This window comes from Propithecus coquereli, unplaced genomic scaffold (genome assembly GCF_000956105.1).
Source record: "Propithecus coquereli isolate 6110/MARCELLA unplaced genomic scaffold, Pcoq_1.0 Scaffold67, whole genome shotgun sequence".
In the NCBI taxonomy this organism is placed as follows: Eukaryota; Metazoa; Chordata; class Mammalia; order Primates; family Indriidae; genus Propithecus; species Propithecus coquereli.
In genome coordinates, this window is record NW_012152729.1 from 593,248 (window position 1) to 613,793 (window position 20,546).

The window sequence follows — 20,546 nt, forward strand, 5'->3', positions numbered from 1 at the left end:
AAATTAAATATATCAAAGATCCTATTAAAAAAAATAACAACTAGAATATATCCAGGAATAAACTTAGTAAGAAATATGTGAGATCTACAAGGAAAAGTGCTGAAGGACACACAAGAAAACGAATAAAAGTAGAAGCATAAAAAAAAAAAGTAGAAGCATGTTATGTTCCATATGACATGCATGCTAATTTCCCCCAAATTACTATAAATTTGAAAGGCAGTCAACTTAATTCTAAATTTCATCAAGAAGAGATGTACAAAAATGGCCAAGCAAAAACTGAAAGTATAGAACAGTGAAGGAGTACCTGCCCTAAAATGAGCTATCAAAACATGCTATCAGTTAAAGTCACTGAAAAATTCTGATACTGGTGCAGAAACCGGCAGGAAGATCAGAAGAATACAGAGTCCAGAAAGAGCCACGTGCACAGAAGAATCAGTATATGAGTTGGTACTTAAATCAGTGCAGAAAAGTTGGAATGTTCAATAAATGGTCTTGGGACCCATTTAGACAAACATAAAATTAGAGCCTTATCTTGTATATACCTATCTATATCTATATCTATCTATCTATCTATATACATATATCTGGATGGACTAAAGATAAAAACATAAAAATGCAAATTTATAAAAGTCCTAAATGAAAATATATGATAAACTTTTATAATATTGAAGATAGAGAAGGCCTTTCTAAGCAAGCCATAAAACCTAGAACTTATAAAGAAGGCCTGGCAGATTCAACTTCATAAAAATTAATATATTAAGAAGCTCCTATAAATCAATACAAAAAAGACTAACAACCCAGTAAAAAGTGAGTTAACAAGTAATTCACAAAACAGACATCCATATGACAGACATGCTTATGAACAGTGCTCAGTACGTCATTGGTGTAGTGGGGACTGTGATGTGCCTCCCAGATCCCCTTTGGCAATGAAGGACTTACTGCTGAGAGTGCTGTTTTAAGATGGCTCTCAGTTGTCAGCGCTTTCTGGGGATTGCCTGGTCTGAAGAAAACTACTTTGCCCAAGGCCACACCTCTCTCTAGGGGCAGCCCACATCCCATAACTGATCAACATGGAGGCTTAAAGGCCAGCTCCCTTCCCCTCAATTTAGGACTCTGAAGGTTTATCCAGTCCCACAGCCCCCCATGGGGTTGGCTGAGGTCTTTGTTGAGACTGCATCACAGCTCAACTTCTTCCTCTGCCCAACCCTGCTCCTTTCCCCTTCCTTTCACAGTTAATATTAAGAGCTCTCCTAAAAATGTCCTGCATACCAATCTGTCTTAGAGTCTGCTTCCTGTGGAACCCAATCCACAACTATTAGAACTAAAGAAAATGAAAATTGTAATGAGAAACCTCCCCTCCTCTGCTCACCAGTTTAGCACAACTTTAAAAGACTGGAAACATGCAATGTGGGTAGGTGTGGGGAAATAAATTCTCTCTTTGTTGTTGGTAAAGTGTAAACTGGTAGAACCTTTTTGGTATACAATTGAGAAGTATCTTTAAACATTAAAAATAAGCATATCCTTTGACCTAGCAATCCCATTTCAGAAATTACTTCATGGAAATAAGGATGTTCATTACAGCTTGTTTGTAACAGAACGAAAACAACAGCTCAATGGATGTGCAGCTATACTATAGAATACAAGGTAATAACTAAAAGAAATTGCTAAGATACGCATTTTAAAAGCAAGTCATAAAACCACATTTATTATATGATCCATTTATGTAACAAGAAAAGCCCTAACCATTTATCCATGTAACTGTATAGCAAAAGCCCTGGGAGGACTCCCAACACATTTTTCAAGTGATTGCCTAAGGAGCAGGAAGTGGAGGGGAAGAGGCCGAAGGTGGACTTTCATGTTTAATCTCCATATTTCTGTCTAGAGAGCCTGTATCATTGTATTACTTGTGTAATTAAAAAATTGATTAAAAGAGAAAAGAAACAAATCCATGCTTGGTGGCTCTTATTTCCCATGCTTCATGGCTTTCTCCTCCTGTTTGATACTGAAGTCATGGTTCGCACGAGTCCTGTGGCCTAGAAGAGGCTGCACCGGACACCCATGAGAACATGGAAGATTGGAGAGCTCATTTGGTAGTTCCCTTTCTGCCTTATTTGAAGTGGCAGCTCTTTATATTAATTAAAGAGCCTCAAAATTGCCAAGGAGCAATGTTATAAGAGATACGAAAGCTGGAAGTTCAAAAGCTGAGAGGGCTACAAAATTCAGGGCAGGAAATGACGTCTGGTTTAAGGTTTGGGTTTCCGGTGGGGGAGGCTGGGACTGTCAGAACGGCCACCTGGGAGCATGTCCGTGTGCGGGCACGCCTGGAATGAATGGTCTGGTTTAAGTCCTACCTGACTGATGATCCCGCTGAGCTCGCCCTCCAACATCTTCACCTGGCACTCCAGTAACTCGATGTTGCTCAGGGAAGTCTGGTATTTATCTCTGTAGAGGTTTAAGCTCCTTTCTAGGGAAACGATCTTGTCTCCGGCCAAGGCGAGTTGCTCCTGTGCCAAGTGGAGCTGCTCCCCTGTGTTCTCATTATGATTTCCCATTTCCTCCTCATAGAGAATCACCTGTTAGTATATGAATGAAACCACACTGAGCTCATGGAAGCACCTAATGAGGAAAGGATATGGTTATAAGACCCCCTGCAGAGCAGTCTTATATCTAAATCAGAAACCCAGATGAACAGAATAGGGGTAGCAGAGATACCTAAAAGCTGCAGTATGCAATACAAGGATATTAATGATCAGAAATAAAAAAAGATTGTCCTATTTAGAGGTAAGCTCCTTAAAGGCAGGGACCATATATATTTCCCATACTGTCCGGTATATGGTAGGAACTCAATAAATACTTGTTAATTTATTAATAGGAATAGATTTGCATAGCTCCATTTTTTTTAAGGGCTTGAAATGCTAGTATTCTTTCTTTCCTAGGCATTCTCTAGAGGTCTAATTTAGAAAATGTAGAGCCCCTTGTACACACAGGCCCACATCAGCAAAGTTCTCAAGAGATAGTGGGGGAACATGACCTGGAATTCCTCTGGGATTTGCACAATCCTTATTTAAATTTCTTTTCTTCCTAATCAATTACTTAGTCAACCAACTGACAGATACTTATTGAATGTTCATGAGCATTGCTTGAGTGCAGGGGAATATATCCAATAAGACATTGGCCCACCCCTCAAAGAGTTTAGAATTTTTACAATCTTGAGGAGATAAGACTTAAAATTTGCAAACAATTATATGTAGTTGAGTGTGCTAAATTGTATGGCTCAAATCATATGTGTTGAAGGAGTTAAGAGCAGGAGAAGCATCAAGGAAGGCTTTATAGTGGTTCAAATAGTACTGCATAGAATTCCGATCAAAAATGTTCCATTAGTTTGGGTGGGGAACCTGCGGCCTCAAGGCCACATGTGGCCCTCCAGATCCCCAAGTGTGGCCCCTCAACCATACTCAAACTTCACAGAACAAATCCCTTTATTAAAAGGGATATTATAAAGGATATTAGCCTAAGCTAATTATACTTGTCTGTCATCTGAGATTCTTCTTAGGAAAGGATCATTTAGTTTAAGGTTTTTATTAGGTAAGGAGAAGAGAAGAAGAATATTTATAATCAAATGTTTGTAACAGAAGCTGTCAGTGGTCTGCTTACATGCCCTGGGCACTCATTATTTCTTTGCAAGCTAAACCCATTCCAACTGCAATCATCTACTACTCTGCCTGAGGACTTCTCTGGCCCCATGAGCCCCTTCCACCAGAGGGGCAGGTTAGAAGTGCTGGGGTGTTAATGCCCCCCTGGAGCAGCCCTCAACCAATGACTGGGGTGGGTTGGTGGACTCACTGTGAGCATGTTCTACACTATCTCCCAGAGTTCCCCAGAGGGATTGAGCAAGTTGATCTGCTCAGTAGCGATTTCCCTTGTGGGCTTCCTGCGCTTCTTTGACTCACCTCCCCACACACTTCCAGGAATCACCTCCTGAATTAGCTATTTGAATTTATATCCTTGTTTTAGGGTCTGCTGTTGGGAGAACCCAACCTTAGAAGTTTGAAGCTTCTGTGTAACAAAGCATTGAGGGACTTAGTAGAATGACTAAAGTAATTTTTCCAGTGCTTCCCCAGTTTGGGATCTGTGACAGTGACCACCACTTGGCAAGTCCCATATCTATTCTTCCTCTTCTCTTTGGTAATAGAACCTTGACTCTATTGGAGGCAGGAATACACCTCCTAAAACACCACATTTCTTAGGCTTTCTAGGAATTAGCTGTAGCCATGTGACTAATTCTGGCCAATGATATATAAGTGAAGGTGCTATGTGGGGCTTCTGGAAAGTGTTCTTAAGAGAAAGGAGTGTGCCTTTCTCCCCCTTCCCTTCATCCCTCGCCCCTTCATCTGGATTATTTGGAACAAGAATGTGATGGTTGGAGCCCCAGCAGCCACCTCACGTAACCTAGAGAATGGTAGCCTTGAGCTGATGGTGGAACCAAAGGATAGGACTCTAGGTACCTGATGACATAGTTACCATAACAGTAACAGGCCACCTGTCTCTGACCTTTTAAAATATGACATAGAAATAAGCTATCATATTTATTTTCTGTTATATGCTGCTAAATAGAATTCCAGCTAATTCAGGGTCACTTTACCCAGGCTGGACTCTTAGTCTAAGTTGTAGTGACCCAGCCAGCTCTGTACTAACTTTATTAAACTATGGTTTATGCTCACAGGCTTAGTCCCAGATTATATTTTGTAGGAAAACCCTTCTCTGTTCCTTCCCTTCCCAATCCTTTTCAGAAAAATTCTCTCTGGGTTCCCCTTTAAAAAGTTTATGTTCTTTAAGATCCTCATAAAGTCCTTGGAGTTAGTCCTTAAGCAATAGCACCATCCAAAATACTCCTTGGAATTTTATCCTTAAACCTAAAGGAAGAAAATGCCAGGGGAAGGCCCAGCACGTAAGAGTCTGTGCGTCCCATTGCTTAGAAACCATGGTTTTATAGCAGCTAGTGCTACCATTGCCCAGGTGGTTTCAGTTTTGCAGCTTTGGGTCTTTGGAAGTTACTTGGGATTCTACAGGGATGCTACTCTTTGGTTTAGAAAATACTGCCTTCAAACATGAATAGAAATGAATGCCCCAAATATACTTAAGTGAAGTCGATATGATCTAAAACTTTAGTCTGAAAAATGATCTGTTACTCTCAATGATCGACTCACACTCAATGTCTGGTTATCTTATCAGCTGTGCAGGTGCCAGGAATTTATATTAATGTATTACAAAAACCTGATTTTTCTAAAAATGGTTGATTTAATGGACCTTCTGCTTCTTTTATAACCCTCAGAGACCTATGGTCTTTTGCATTTGAATTGCAATGGTAATAGAATGGAGGTGGACTCACACACACACCCACACACATGCACACACACATGTATGTATGCATATACATTCCATGTATCCTACATGCATTAATACAGGAGCTCTCACCCAATTGTGCCATTTTGTTTAGTTTCCTTCTGCTGAGCTTCAAAAAGGTCAAGAATTAAATAAGGAAAGTTTATAAAACCTGCTCAAGATGTTGCAAAGCTCTCCTCTTTAGGTCCAATGCCTGCTTTCTAGTAGGCTCGGCCTGGTTTCTGTAGGTACACGGGCATACGGGACATTTCCGTAGTTAATCTGTCTATACCTCATCTTCTTTCAGCTTGCAGTGGTGGTGAAGAAGAACCAGGTCAGAAGTCTGCTTCTCTAGGATGGACTGATACTGCAGGAGAGAGCAGTAGGAAGTCTGCAACTCCTGTGTGCGATACTCCAGTTCTTCCTGAAGGGCCAGCAATTTTTTCTTCAGTTGCTGAAGTTGTCTCAGATGACACTGTTTACTGGACCCAAACTCCATCGGTGACTCCTCAAACACTAACGCCTGTGCTTGCTTCTTGTTCTACAGCATAGACAAAATATACAGAAAAGGTTTAGATCCTCACTAAGGATGCATTCATTCTTTGATTTTTTTCATTTGTTTAACCATTCACATCCATCTGTCCATATTTTTACCCTTTCATCTACAGAAACTTATTAAACATTTCTATTAACAAGAAAATATATCATTTAGTATTTCAACTCTGTAAGAAGGATTCAGTAGAAGAAAAAGATATGGTTCTTACACACCAAAAGCTTACTATGTAGGTCAGAAGAAAAAACATACACATAAAGGACCTAGGGAGATGCATGTATTAATAATAATATGCTTATGTCTTGCCTTTCTATGTAAAGATAACACAATTGACCTGTAAGGAAATGGATTTCTGTTCATGGTTCTTGAACTAAACTTGGTATTAAAAACACCTGGGTAAAGGAGTATTGAAAGGAGTCACGGGTAAATTCTTGGAGATTCTGGAATGCTGAAAAACGAGAGGCAGAGAAATTGTTCAGGTGCATCTGGGCACTGACTTTATTTCCTCCTGAGGGAGATGTGACCTTGCAGATTCTGTGTGTGTGTGTGTGTGTGTGTGTGTGTGTGTGTGTGTGTGGTTTGAACTCTCCCTGCCAATCCACAATCTATCTGAAATGCTGCTAGTCCCATTCTACATTTTCATTCATTCATTCAATAAATATATGCTGAGCACCTACTGTGTGCCAGGTATTCTCTGGTAGGACACATCCATGAGTTGCTGGTGTGCCTACGTTTTCTTGCCCAACATCTTTTATGACAATGACATGTAAATGAGAGATGAATAAAGAGGGTAGCCTGTGGCACTTTTTAGCTCCCACCTCCACTAATAAGATGATGATAATAATCCTCCTACTCAGACCCTGTTCAAATCCTGCTCCCTTCCTGTTTTTCTCTGCAAAGCTGTCTTTGCACCAGTACCAGAGACTTTACTGGTACATCCTTAATGTGCTATTTCAAATTCTGCCTGTAATTATTTCTGTGCATTTTATCTTATAATTAGATTATACACTCCTGGAGGGCAGGGCCATGTCTGCTCCTATAGGACCTAGATTAGAGATTTATACATAGCTATGTATTGCATGCAAGAAATGAAAATAGAGTCTAAGCAATCTCATTGGCTCCCAAGAATTTGAGATTGTGATCTCGGCCTCATTAACAGAGTACTTTTAACATAATGGCTTTAAATTCTTTAAAAAATTACCTTTTAGAAACAGTTTTATTGAGATATATTTTATATATCATTAAATTCAACCATTGCTAAATGTTCAATTCAGTGATTTATAATAAATTTATAGAATTGTACAACCATCATTACAATTCAGTTTTAGAATGTTTTATTGAGATATATTTTATATATCATTAAATTCAACCATTGCTAAATGTTCAATGCTTTATAATACATTTATACAACTGTCCAACTGCCATTACAATCCAGTTTTAGAACATTTCCATCACTTTCCACCCCCACAAATTTCCTCATGCCCATTTGAAGTCATTCTTTTTCCTACCCCCAGCTCCAGACAACCACTGGTCTGTTTTCTACCTCTACGGATTTGCCTTTTCTAGACATTTCATGCATAGAATTGTATAATATGTCATCTTTTGTGTCTGGCTTATTTCACTTAGCATAATGCTTTTGAGGTTCATCCAGGTTGCAGCAAGAATCAGTATTCTGTTCCTTTTGTTGCTGAGTAGTATTCCATTGTACAAATATGCCATGTTAGGTTTATCTGTTCACAAGTTGATGGATATGTGGATTGTTTCAGTTTTTGGCTATTAGGAACAATGCTGCTATGAACATTAACATTCTAGTCTTTGTGTTGATATGATATTTTCATTTAATTAGTTTGTTCAGCAAATATGGTGCATCTACTATGTCAAGCACTACACTCGGTAATGGGGATATAGCAGCGTATAACACAGACAAAAATCCCTGTCTTCATGCAGTTTGCATCTAATGGGGAGAGAGAGCAAACTAAATGAGGATACTATGCAGTATATTAGAAGGAAAAGTGATTCAGAGGAGAGTAAAGCAGGGGAGGAAGATGAAGAATGCCACGATGGAGGAGGTTATAATTTTGAACTAAATATTTTCAACAGAGGACCAAATTGAGATGGTGACGTTTGAGCCAAAACTCGAAGGAGGCGAGAGAAGGAGCCTAGAGCACCCCAGGGAGGGATAGCCCTGCAAGTGGGAGCAGGCCTGGTAGTATTTGAGCTCAGAGCCCCATGGGGCTGCAGCCACTTTGTTCAGGCTGGAACAAAGTAAGGGGGATTGTGGTGACCCAGGAGGTGAGAAAAGAAATGGAGGTGAGTTCTTTAGGGCCATGTAGCCCATTCTCGAGATTTCAACTTCTTTCAGGGAGATGAAAGGCCCTTAGAGGGTACTAAGTAGAGGAGTGACATGATCTCCTTGAGATTTTACAGAGGACACCCTGGCTGTTCTATTGAAAGTCAACTGTAGGCGGCAAAGACAGAAGCAGGGAGACCAGCTAGGTGGCTACAGCAAGAATCTAGGCAAAAAGGGTGGTGGCATGGACCAAGGTGGTAGCAGTAGAGGTTGGAGAAGTGATTGGATTCTAGATATATTTTTATAATTGAGTCCACAGGATTCGCTGTCGTGTTAGATGTCAGATGGTGGGAGATAACGGTCACCCAAGACAGAACGACTCCAAGGTTTTGGTCTGAGTGACTGGAGAGATGGAGTTTGAATGAGATTAGTTCAGTAAGAGCTGGGACCTGAAAGAGAGAAAATCTTCTCTACTGAGAGTGTGGTGGCAGCACAGACAAGGCGAGGGAGGCTCAGCCCAGCTCAGAGCCAGAAGGACAGGAGCCGATTGTGTCAGTTCAGTCTGAATGACTCTTTTCTGGCTCTTCTGGAAGTTTCTCTCACCCTAAATGCCTCAGAATTGAGAAGACAGACAGAGCAAATGAACCACTATGGTAACCAGGCCAAAAAAAAAAAAAAAAAATCCTAGGCAAAGACAGGCTAAACTCATGACCCAAATACCTGGTGTATGTGGCCAGAGGGAAGTTGATGAGACTTCTCTCCTAAGCCAAACAAAGCTAAATTTTGTATTATATTTACCTGAGTCTTGTTCGTACAGGTAAATTCTGTGTGGGGAGCTACTTGGAAAAAGCCATGATCACAAATAAGTACTTAAAGTGGACAGAACTAAAGTAAAAGAGTGAACATCCTGGGTTAATTCAGAAGGGCTTATTTTAGTGCCGCAAATACCCAATAACATTATCAGGATTTGCCAGAATCCTTCTCCTTTTGGCTTTGTTGAAGGTGACCTGATCTCTGAGAATTAAGAAACCAGATTCCTGGTGCTTCTAGTGCTCCTGTGTAGCTTTTGGTTTGTAACCACCAGTCCACCACAGCATGGATAGCCCAGTTGAAAACTAATTGTGGTCTCCCCTTGTGTATTCTTTCTGTTTCCCCTTCTTTCCATGTCCCTATTTTCTCTTCATTTCCCAAAAGAATGAGAGAAATATTCTTCTTTTAAAAGAAGCCAAATTCTTTCCTTAGGGCTTCTCCTCCTGGTACATCATCAGTACTTTGGTATGTTCAGAATTGCTCTTTGGCTTTAAAGCTTCCTGTGGGTAAAGAATGTCTTTCCCTAAAGGGTGTGTATAAAGCTTAGCATCCTGGCAGTGATACTGGTGAAATGTTAATAATCCTTTTTTCTCCAGAGGTCATGTTCAATTGTCTGGGTTTAATTTGGGCTTGAGGCAGCATGAAGAACCAGCCAGATGACGAGAGTTCATGCAACTCTTCCAGTACAGGACAAATGTAGCATCTGACCTAAATTGCCTGGCTATAAAGATACAAGGACTACTTAAATCTGCAGAGAAGCTAGAGTTTTCTTGGATGGGAATTTTAAATATTTGTACACTATAGATATCTATGGGTTTAAAGAAATCAAGTTTTAAAGACTTGGAGAAATGCCTAGACCTATCTGAGAGCTATTAAATTTCTACTGATCTATCCTTATGTATTCAAAAATTTGTTTTTCTTAATTCTAGATGAATAAAAAATTACATGCTATGAATTAAACTTGTATTTCACTTTATATATGTGCCAAAGAACAGTATCATAAAGGCTCTAATGCATTTCCTATTGCTTCTTTGTCTTCTTTTTTTAAAGTTTTCTTTCTAGTGAAGACATAAATATTTTATGAGAATCTTCTTTGACTTTTAAACTGAGATCTGAAAAAAAAAATAAGCAAGTTGGAAATGATTTTATGGAAGTAAGATTAGTTCTTAAAATTACCGTCCAGAGTTAGATGTGACCCTGGAGGCCATGTGGTCCACCAGGTTTCTCAGCTAGATTTCCATCCAGGCCGCAGCTGATTGAAAAGATGGAGAGCGCTGGCCGTCCATAGGAACTGGTCCCCGTAGTTAGTCAACCTTTCAGCCCTACTTGTGGTCAAAGAGATTATAGCTATTGCTCCTTCCTTGCCTATGTGGCCACTTGATCACAGAAGGAAATTAATTGGCCTGGCATGATTTGCCTTTTGAAAAGTCACATTGGTTTCCACCCAATACTTTGTGCTTTTCAAGTTGATGCTAATTGACTGATGTTAAGTTCTGTATTTTCCCTGATATTGAAGTTAAGCTGACAGGTCTATAATTACCAGGATTGTCCTTTTTCCCTTTTTAAAAAGATGAGCACTTCATTTACCCTTTTTCAGTCTACAGGGACTTTCTTTATCCTCTTGAGTTCTCAAAAATAATCACTAGCAGCTATGTAATAACACCTGCCAATTCCTTAAGTACTCTTCGAAGTATGTCATCAGGCCCTGCTGATTTGCCTAAAGCCGGCTTTTCAAAATACTCTTTAACCATTTTATTCCCTCTTCTTGTTTGCCCTGACTAGGTTGGCATTGTTCTGATAACTGAATCTCTGGTGATTTTTTTTTTTATTTAAGAACTACAAAGTCTCACTATTTTTTTCCAGTCATCGTCATGAACTTCTTTTCCTGTCTTTGACATACTAAGTGAGATATTTTCTGGGAACTCTAGTTTAGCCTCATATAACTAGATAGGTTTATCTGTTACTCTTTATGTCTCCTACAAATTGTATTTCTTGTTCTTTGTTGTACTGGTAGAACATGCTGTGTGTTTCAATGACATGCATTTCTTTTGGACACATCTGTATGGTTTAGACGTTCTTCTTACCAACGACCTCTGCTAACCTGAGATTCACTTTTTTTTTTGAAAAGATAACTTTTTATTTTGGAATAATTTTTGATTTACAGAAAAATTGCAAAAGTAGCTCAGAGAGCTCCCCATATGGCTAACTTTCCCTAAGGTTAATTTCTTATATAACCTGGTACATTTGTCTAAACCAAGAAATTAATGTTGGTAGATTACTATGAACTATACTTTATAAACTGGATTCCATCAGTTTTTCCACTGATGTGTTTTTTTTTCTGTTCCAGGATCCAGACCACAATCTCACATTGTATTCAGGAGATTCGTTTAAATTTGTTTTTCATTTTCAATGATTCAAAATGATACTGTGTGATAATGTCCATCAAGATTCTACTAATCTTTACATATTCAACGAATTATTTTTATCTATAGAATTCAAACTAGGCTTGTATAGTTTTATGCTAAAAATAGTGTCTTCCATATACTTCAAAGATCAGTTTGACAACCGAGCTCTACTGAGTACCAGGGCATGCTCCCTGTGCCAGCATCGGGGATAGAGCCTGGGAAAATTACTCAGAAAGGCCCTTCCTTTTCTGGTTTGATCATTTTATTTCGGTATCTCTGTAGTTCATTTCTCCTTTCATTGTAATTGAGACATTCTTTTGATTCCTGGGCGGGGCCAGGACTAGAGTGCAGCAAGTGAGGTGCAACTTTTAAGGAGGCGCTCAGTTTGAGGGCAGAGCAGGTGCAGGTTGGCACCTGAAGAGTGAGATTTTGCACCCGAGGGACCTCACTTGCTTCATCCTAGACCCTGCTCTGTTCCTGGGTTTTGGAGCATAATGTGTCCTTGATTTACGAGGTCATATCATTTTCTTTCCTCTCACTTACCCCTTGCCTGCCACTCCTTTTGTTACACATAACATCTGCTATGATATTTCTATTTTCTCATGTACCTGTGGCCCTAAACCATGACTTCTTGCATATTTCTCCAGCTCCTTGTTAGATATTAGTCAAAATTTCAGAAAGTCTTGGGTTTCCCCTTTTTTCCCACATTACATTTCTTTATGGAAGGTAGATCTTAAAGGGATTTTCTGAGTGGATGAGTATAAGCCTACATCTAATTGTGTATTTGTATGCGTAGTCTGCAATTTAAATTCTGCACTAAGTGCCAGGAAAAAAGAGCCTGTTTTAAAGCTTGTTTCAAGCTGTTAGACCTTCTTCTGGGCAATTAGAATACTGAAATGTGATTTAATACCTTTCTCCTTCCAAGATGCCAGGTACATTTATAAACCACGTGGTTTTCCCTGACTGGAGGAATAAGTAAACTCACGACAGCAATGATGAAAATATCCTAAAATATTAATATTTAGAAAGAAGTAAATTATGATAATCTTCTTCCTGAGATCCATTTAGGAAAACCAATGAATTTCTCTATATTTCTGACTTCCCGAGGAAAGGATAGCAATGCTTGGTAAGACAAGGTAGAAATGTTCTGTTGGTAGCATTTTTAGGGCATTGCAGAGGGACAATTTGTGGTTTCTGTCGTGAGGTCGTAAGTTCTGTGAGAACTCTAACAGACACGACGAAAAGAGGCCAGATGCTTGGCTGCAAGTGTTGAAGAACACAGTGGTTGCTTTCACAGCCTCCAAGAGGCTAACTCGGGGGTCCAGCCACACATCTGTGTAGCCAGTACCAGCTTTATGTTTATAGAGAATTCAAGTCACTAAATGGCAATGAAGGCCACAAGTAAGGAATTCTTGGAAACCCAAAGCATTTAGAGAGCTGTGGGAAAACATCTCCCAGCTGGCTCCCCAGCTTGTGTGGATAAATTTAGAGACCTGAGGTTTAGAGTTTCCAAAGAAAGAAAACCTCAGGGTGAAATGAAGTTGCCTCAGCTGCTAAACTGCCTAGACTACAGGTTAAGTATTAGTTCAACATCACAGTCTCAAGAAAGATGATCATGCCAGGAGGTTTTAATGTTCACACATGTGTAGGGTAACTGTTACTGAGTGTCTTGGCTTGGGCACCTCTGAAATCGGGCTCTGTGATAAGGAACTGAGTGTCAAGCAGTGGTCTATGTGGAAGGTGATCTTAGGGAACTCTGGTAGGGAGTGGGGAGACTGGGACAAGGAAGGGGAGCAAGCCGATGCAGGGCGTGTCATCAAGCCAGGTACCAGTGTGGGCCACTGGTCTCAATCTTCCCATTGAGGAACTCTGTGAGAGAGCATGCCTCAAGTTACCTCTGAGAAAGAAGAAAGGGAGAGAGGTTATTCAGTCAACCATCTCCCCATCTGTTATTGGTTGAGGGCTGCTTCTAGGGGCATTAACTCTTCAGCATTTCAGATTGTCCTGTGACTGGGTTCTGGCATCACAGGCAATGAGGTGCAGGTATGGCAACGAAGAGCCCCTGCCACGCTGATGAACAGCAACACCTTGGAACGGGTGCGATGGTTTTTATGTTCATAGTTGACTCAGAAGTTTGTATGAAGTCCCTCAGGAGACACTACTCTCCTTCTATCACTGTGATCTGGTATTTTCAGGGCAATGCGGCTGTACGTCTAGGTGTGAAAGGCCAGATAAGGAAAAGACCGTGCCTCAGATGTGGATGACCTTGGAGATAACTACACTGAAAAATCCTGAGGGCAGGCATGGCATTTTCCATGTGTGTGTTAGCGTGTGCGTGTTTACTTCTCTCTCACTGCTTGCTCAGTAAGTACTCTTGAGTAACCAGTAGAAGAACTTCCTATTGTTCCTGCCCAAGGGAGCAGAGGTAGGTAGCAGCGGGGGATCGCTTACGTGGCTGCCATTCAACATTGCCTCCTCCGCATAGAGCTGACTCTCTTGCAAGGTCTTCCCCTGTCTCTTGCAGACATCGTGCAGATTCTTGATGTCAAGTTGCAGGCTCAACAGCTTGCTGTTCAGGCTGCTCACTTCTCTGTCTCTCTGCACCGCCTAGGCAGCCAGAAAAACAAAAGCATCAATTATAAGCTATCAAGAAAACGCTTACTTTCGTTCACTTAACAGGTTGACAGAGACTTTAAATTTGCTGGAAATTTGTCCATCAACTCATAGCTGTTATTACTCATTCTGTGTAACATTTACATAGTTTCCATTTTCCAGGTGTCTGAGTGCTCTGCATTATTCAGACAATTACTTATTCATATTAATTAATCTTCACCACACTGCTGTGGGTGTATCACAGACAATTCCCCTGTTTTTCAAGAGGAAGTCAGTGCCTAGAATAATTCCAGGCACCTAGTGGACTGTCTATAAATATTAATGGCTCTGCCACTGAGGAAACTAACATATTGAGATGTCAAATGAACTTGTCAAGACAAGGATAGTGAATCAGTGATGGAGCTGATGTGGGATTCTGAAATCTCTTACCTTTCTCTTCCACCACTAAACCAAATGATCTTCACCTATAAACCTAGGGCTTTTCTTTGGAGGTGATCACCAATGGGAACAGAAGCGAAAGCTTTGGGCTGGTGGTATAAGATCCCTGTCTTTGATTATGAGTGAAAAGGATTAGCTAATTGTTGCTAGGTGAGAATGGAAAGTAGTGATCAAGATCAAGATCGAGAGCATGGAGTGTAGCAGCTTGGGTGGGGCTGAGGGTGCAGAGCTCTGGTGGGAGGGTGGGGCTTCGTCACACCAGATGCCACCTCCCACGCCCTGTTGTGGATGGCAATGGTGTGAAAAGGAATTAGGAAGAAGTCCTCTGTGAGCCTGTGCAGTGCTTCAGTCCCGTTACTGTGCTGGCTTTTTACAACACTCATGAGCACAGGCATTGCCACCTCTGAGTTTTAGATCTAGGAACTGTGGCTGGTGTGTTTATGGTAGGTCCCTGTCTCTTAGGCTAGATTATGCAGAAGGTTCTTAAGTGAGGATTCGTGGCATCTATTAAAGAAATGCTCCCAGGAGAAACCAGCAAAGAAGAGGCGGAAGCAGGACAGAGAAGGGGAAGAAACCAAGCACAGGTACGATTTCAGAAAAAGTCCTGTGGGCAGTAGCTTTAGCCTGACCCCCCAGGGAACTCCAGAGTATAAGGTACACCTCAGAGTCTGTCCTGATTGTCAGCCATGAAAGCTGGACTGTTAAACCAGCATCAGCCAGTCAATGGCCAATGGGCACCCCATGGGATGTAAGTTCCCCAGACTTGCAGTTCTCTGCTCCTATAGGCAAAGTGACCTCAGTAGTCTGAGGACAATTCTAAGACAGCTGCAGCTGCAAAAGCACACAGAAGGCAGAATATGGGTGCACAGGAATGGTGAAGGGATCTAAGCCACAGTGCCCAAGGCCCCATATTTGGCTAGCAGTAGGGCCAGGAGAGCATGTTCTTCCTGACCCTGTGGCCAGTGCTCTGCCACCACATCCATCCAACTGGTCTGGCTTCCGAAATATATGAGCTACATGACACACATTCCCGGGGGACTGGAGACCTGCTATAGACATTGTAAATCAAACCTCACTGGACAGGGCAGTTGAAGAGACCTCTGAGCAAGGCTGAGGGGGGCCAGAGGACAACGGCAAGAATCGGACACTGCAATGTCAGAGTATTCGGAATTCAGAAGGTTTCCCAGAAGTGCTGCTGTCTCAGCTGATTTATTTCTTCATTTCCATTTAGTACCTGGATTTTTTTTTTTTTTACCACTTTACAGTTTAATTAGGTTAACGGCATGGCTCTGTCATTAAAAGGATTTCATTATCTCAAAACTCTCCCTCCTCCTCTTTTGCTCCCGTCCTCGTTCTTCACTTCCAGAAAAATAACAGTGGATGTCAACTGCCCCAAGCATGTAATTACCATTAAGGCAATTACCATGGATTCTCTTAAGAGAATATGTGTAGAGTGGCTAAAAAAAATTGGTGTACACTGTTTTCTAACTTGAAAACAAAATCCTTGGCTTAATAAGGAGCAGCAGTTTGCTTTAGATCCCTTTTGTCATGGTTGCCATCACCACACTGGGAATAGGGTATGGTGCCTCATCGGGAAGTGGGACCCTAGGGGTCCCTTCACTCTCGCCACAGGACCTTCTTTCTTTGGCATCTATGAGTAGGTTAGATGGCAACACAGTGCCTGCTGTACATGAGAGCCAAACGCCCTATACTCTCAGTCTAATGCGCTGAGGGCTCACTAACAAAATACCAATGATATGTAACCTTAGCCTCTCTAAGTTGAAAGTTAAATCTCAGAACAATAGAAATATCCCTTCTCCCTCCAGTTTTGGATGTCCTCTGAGTGGAACGTTTGCTAGCACAATTCTTGTGCACCACCAGAAGCTGAGAATTGGATCTTTAATGTAGATGATCTCATCTAATTTGGACATTTAGCTTTGGCTCAGAGTCTCTGAGAAAATGTCTTCATTCATAAAACAAGAGGTTTGGAATAAATCATCTTTCTTTCAGGATTCCCTAAACCAATAGAATAACAAATGTGTTTTGATGGATGTCAAATAAAATTTACTTCTGAAATCAAAACTTAACCATTCACGCCTAAAGATCAAATTTTAAAGGGGTTTTGATGCATCAGAACAGGAGCGAAATGCTGGGAGAGCAATAAGATGATTCCATGAACCATGTTCCTTTTTCAACCGTAGGAAGTTATTAGAAGAGATTGTGTTCACCTCAGAACTCCAGAAAGGCAAGTGTTTCTGGGGTCCCAGCAAACCTAATTTCTTGCTCATATCTTGAGCAGATATTAGCTGTAAACTATTTATAATCCTATCTACTTTATGAAGGCTAAATTCCAGGCAGATGCCTTTTGAGTATCAACATGCAGTAGGAATAGAACTAATGTGACATTTCATCAATCATAGCTCTGTAACCAGCACGAGGGCATGAGACGAACTGAGATTCATAATGCTGACCCTCAGGCACCGTCTGAGCCTGTCCTGGATCTGAAGTCATTAATGATGGGTGACATCACAAGCCTTTGCTGCTAGGTGAGTTTTCATTTACATAGGCCATGTACTTAGAAATCCAGTTTTGCTTATATGAGGTTGGAACCTGGTCCCTCTGCTTTGAAACATATGACATCAGCAGCAGCTACCAACTTTCAGGCAAACTGGTGAGTGCTGATACTGCAGTTGCTACCATACTCATGATAATTATTGGAAAATAGGTTATTTACCAAAGCAAATTTTCTGTATTGATTAAATGGGTCCTTTGTCAAAGAGCATGCCTTCTCAAACACATATTTCAAAAGAAGAGAAGCAATTTTGCTCTAGGCTTCCAAGTATTGACAGATAGCCTCACGCTGCTTCTTAGGGGAAGTTGATATTAAATTGGAGCTTGTGATTCAGTAGCACTTTCTGAGCCCAGGAGCATTGCAAAGATTCAAAATGGCAGCATTCCCAGGGATTTGGCACCTGAACAAGAAGCTTGGGTGGCAGCTTCCAGAGTAATTTTGGAGTCAACCAATAACACCTCAAAGGTCATCATCTTTGGGAAATTATCGTATTTGTCTGAGGATGAGGACAAATCTTCAATAATCAGTGGAAATTGACTTTTAACCACCACTAATATCACAATCATTCAAAATACATCAATTTATGGTGAGAGTTATGCTTTAAAAAGCATGAAATCTTAAAAACTAATGTTGGTTCAGGAATTTTTCCATTTCATTTGTGTAATAATAGAGTTGGCAGTTATCTACTGTAATTTCGAACACTATTATTGGTATTACTAACTTGATTCCTCAGTTTACTTTTCCATTTATAGAAACATGACAGGTTTTGCATTACTTGTGATGAGAATTAATGGGTACTTATGCAAGGTTTTGCCTGTGAACAAAAAACTTCAGAACTAATTATGTTCATATAGTGAAGAATGAATATATATAGTATTCTAAATTCCTTAAAAATTGGCACACTTGGCCAGGCCTGGTGGCTCATGCCTATAATACTAGCACTCTGGGAGGCTGAGGCAGGAGGATTGCTTGAGGTCAGGAGTTCAAGATCAGCCTGAACAAGAATGAGACCCTGTCTCTACAAAAAATAGCAAAATTAGCCGGGTATGGTGGTGTGTGCCTGTAGTCCCAACTACTCGGGCAGCTGAGGCAGGAAGATTGCTTGAGCCCAGGAATTTGAGGTTGCTGTGAGCTATGATGAGCCCACTGCACTCTAGCCCAGGTGACATAGCAAGGAATATTAGGGTAAGCAACATGCTCAGTGTTATACTGCTAGACCCACCTACCTCAAGTCTGGGTTCTTAAACACTGTGCTCTGCTGCCCACCTCTGTCCCTGATATTTTGTGATGCTTATAACTGGAATTTTGAATCACGAAACTTGAAAAGAAGTCGCTTGTAACAAAACTTCAACTCCATGTATGTAGAGAAGTTGGTACACTTACCTCATCTTTCATTTCCTTGGCAGCTCTCAATTCTCCTTTAAGCTTTAGCATTTTCTGAGCTTTGTTATAAACCTGAAAAAGTCCAAGTGTTTAAGATGGAAAAAGTATAAATAAGCCTGGCCCTTTAAAGATTTTCCCAGCTGGATCTGTGCCCTCAGCAGGTGGTTTGGAGAATTTTCCAGAACTGTTAGCAATACCTACTTGCCTACCAATCGGTTTGTGTTTTCTAAAGTGTGTTAAAACCTTCACATGGCAGTACCACGCTTTTACATCTTTTCCAGATGACCACTAGTTGGTGGACCAAATAGTTCCTGAATTCACCCTTCTTGGAAAGCAAAAGGTCTGAATCGAGTTTACTTTCTAGATTTCTAAGTACACTATGGCTCTGATATGGTTAACATTATGCAGTTATTATGGACCAGACATGTGTGCATTATCCAACTTCATTCTCACAAGAACCCTGGGAGGCAAGTACTATTACTATTCTCATTTTACAGCAAAGGAAATTGTGGCTCAGAGAGGCTAAGTGACTTACCCAAGGTGACATAGGCTCTCTTACTACTCCATGAGGCACTTCCATTAATTTTTTAATTATTAATTTGAGTTATCTGATGATGTAATGTTTTTGAAGCATCAACTTGCCATAATACTGGTGCTTGTAGCATTAGGGAACTTGTAAAGTGCTGAGAATTATCTAGATAGAATGCCTCCAAGGAAACAAAAGGTTTTTGCACATGTATGTATGTGTAAGTACAGGATGATGCATTTGAGGTCATAATGCACTGAACTTATTAAAGTAATCTAATTCATTATGTTTTAAACTCTAAGATTAGAGGAAATTTCTACCAGGCACTTACCTGTAGAATAGTTCAAAGAATGAGAAGCTATCAAAATACTCATTCTTTGTAATGAACCACATCCCCCACCCCTAATATAAGCCAAGAGGAAGAAAGAAAGCTGGTGATACATGGAATTTGGAATGTTTTATGGAGTTGTATTCTGATTTTCTGCCTTGTGTACCCTCTTAAGTCTTCATGCACACAGATGCATCATGGGAATGATGACGTAGCGCAGGCTTACCTGGTAAGGGATAGGCTAGGGGATGCTGCAGTAACAAATGGCCCCCAAATCTCAATGGCTTAAAGCTATGAAGGTTTAATTTTCACTCACACTATGTGTCCTTTGTAAGTCAGCTGGGGCTCTGCTCCACATTGTCCTCTGTTGGTGGAACTTCTATTATCTAGTACGTTGCCTGTTGCCATGGCAGCAGAAAGAGAATTTAGTGAATCACACACTGGTTCTTAAAGCGGAAGTGACACATTTCCTTCTGCTCACATTTCATTGGCCCAAACAAGCCTAACGTCTTCCTTTGTCCCCCAACAGAAACAAAGGAATACCTTGGAGATATTGTGGGTTTGGTTCCAGATCAAATAAAGCAAATATTACAATAAAGTGAATCACACAAATTTCTTGGTTTCCTAGTGTGTATAAAAGTTATGTTTACACTATAGTGTAGTCTATTAAGTGTGCAATAGCATTATGTCTAAAAAACCAATGTGCATAACTGAATTACAATATTTTGCTGTCCAGGCGCGGTGGCTCATGCCTGTAATCCTAGCTCTCTGGGAGGCCGAGGCGGGCGGATTGTTTGAGCTCAGGAGTTCGAGACCAGCCTGAGCAAGAGTGAGACCCCGTCTCTACTAAAAATAGAAAGAAATTAATTGGACAACGAAAAATATATAGAGCAATTAGCCAGGCATGGTGGTGCATGCCTGTAGTCCCAGCCACTCGGGAGGCTGAGGCAGAAGGATCGCTTGAGCCCAGGAGTTTGAGGTTGCTGTGAGCTAGGCTGACACCACGGCACTCACTCTAGCCTGGGCAAAAGAGTGAGACTCTGTCTCAAAAAAAAAAAAAATTTTTGCTAAACAATGCTGACACAGAGACTGGAAGTGAACACATGCTATTGGAAAAATGGCACCAATATACTTGCTTGACACAGAGTTGCCACAAACCTTCAATTTGTAAAAAATGCAGTATCTGTGAAGTGCAATAAAGTGAAATACAATAAAACAAGGTATGTCTGGGTTGGTGAACATCACA

At 40.7% G+C, this 20,546-nt stretch overlaps 1 protein-coding gene across 1 annotated transcript in view; it reads right to left on the reverse strand.

Annotated features, from left to right (window-relative positions):
* Positions 1-19,144, reverse strand: part of PMFBP1 (polyamine modulated factor 1 binding protein 1) — a 50,100-nt gene extending 30,956 nt beyond the window's left edge. The window contains exons 1-5 of the mRNA XM_012660487.1: positions 18,982-19,144; positions 18,447-18,518; positions 13,892-14,047; positions 5,675-5,923; positions 2,352-2,573 (exon numbers count right to left, since the gene is read on the reverse strand). Of these exons, the coding sequence (XP_012515941.1) occupies positions 2,352-2,573; positions 5,675-5,923; positions 13,892-14,047; positions 18,447-18,518; positions 18,982-19,026 (744 nt within the window). The 5' untranslated portion in view covers positions 19,027-19,144. The remainder of the gene's footprint in view (positions 1-2,351; positions 2,574-5,674; positions 5,924-13,891; positions 14,048-18,446; positions 18,519-18,981) is intronic.
* Positions 19,145-20,546: the final 1,402 nt, after the last annotated feature.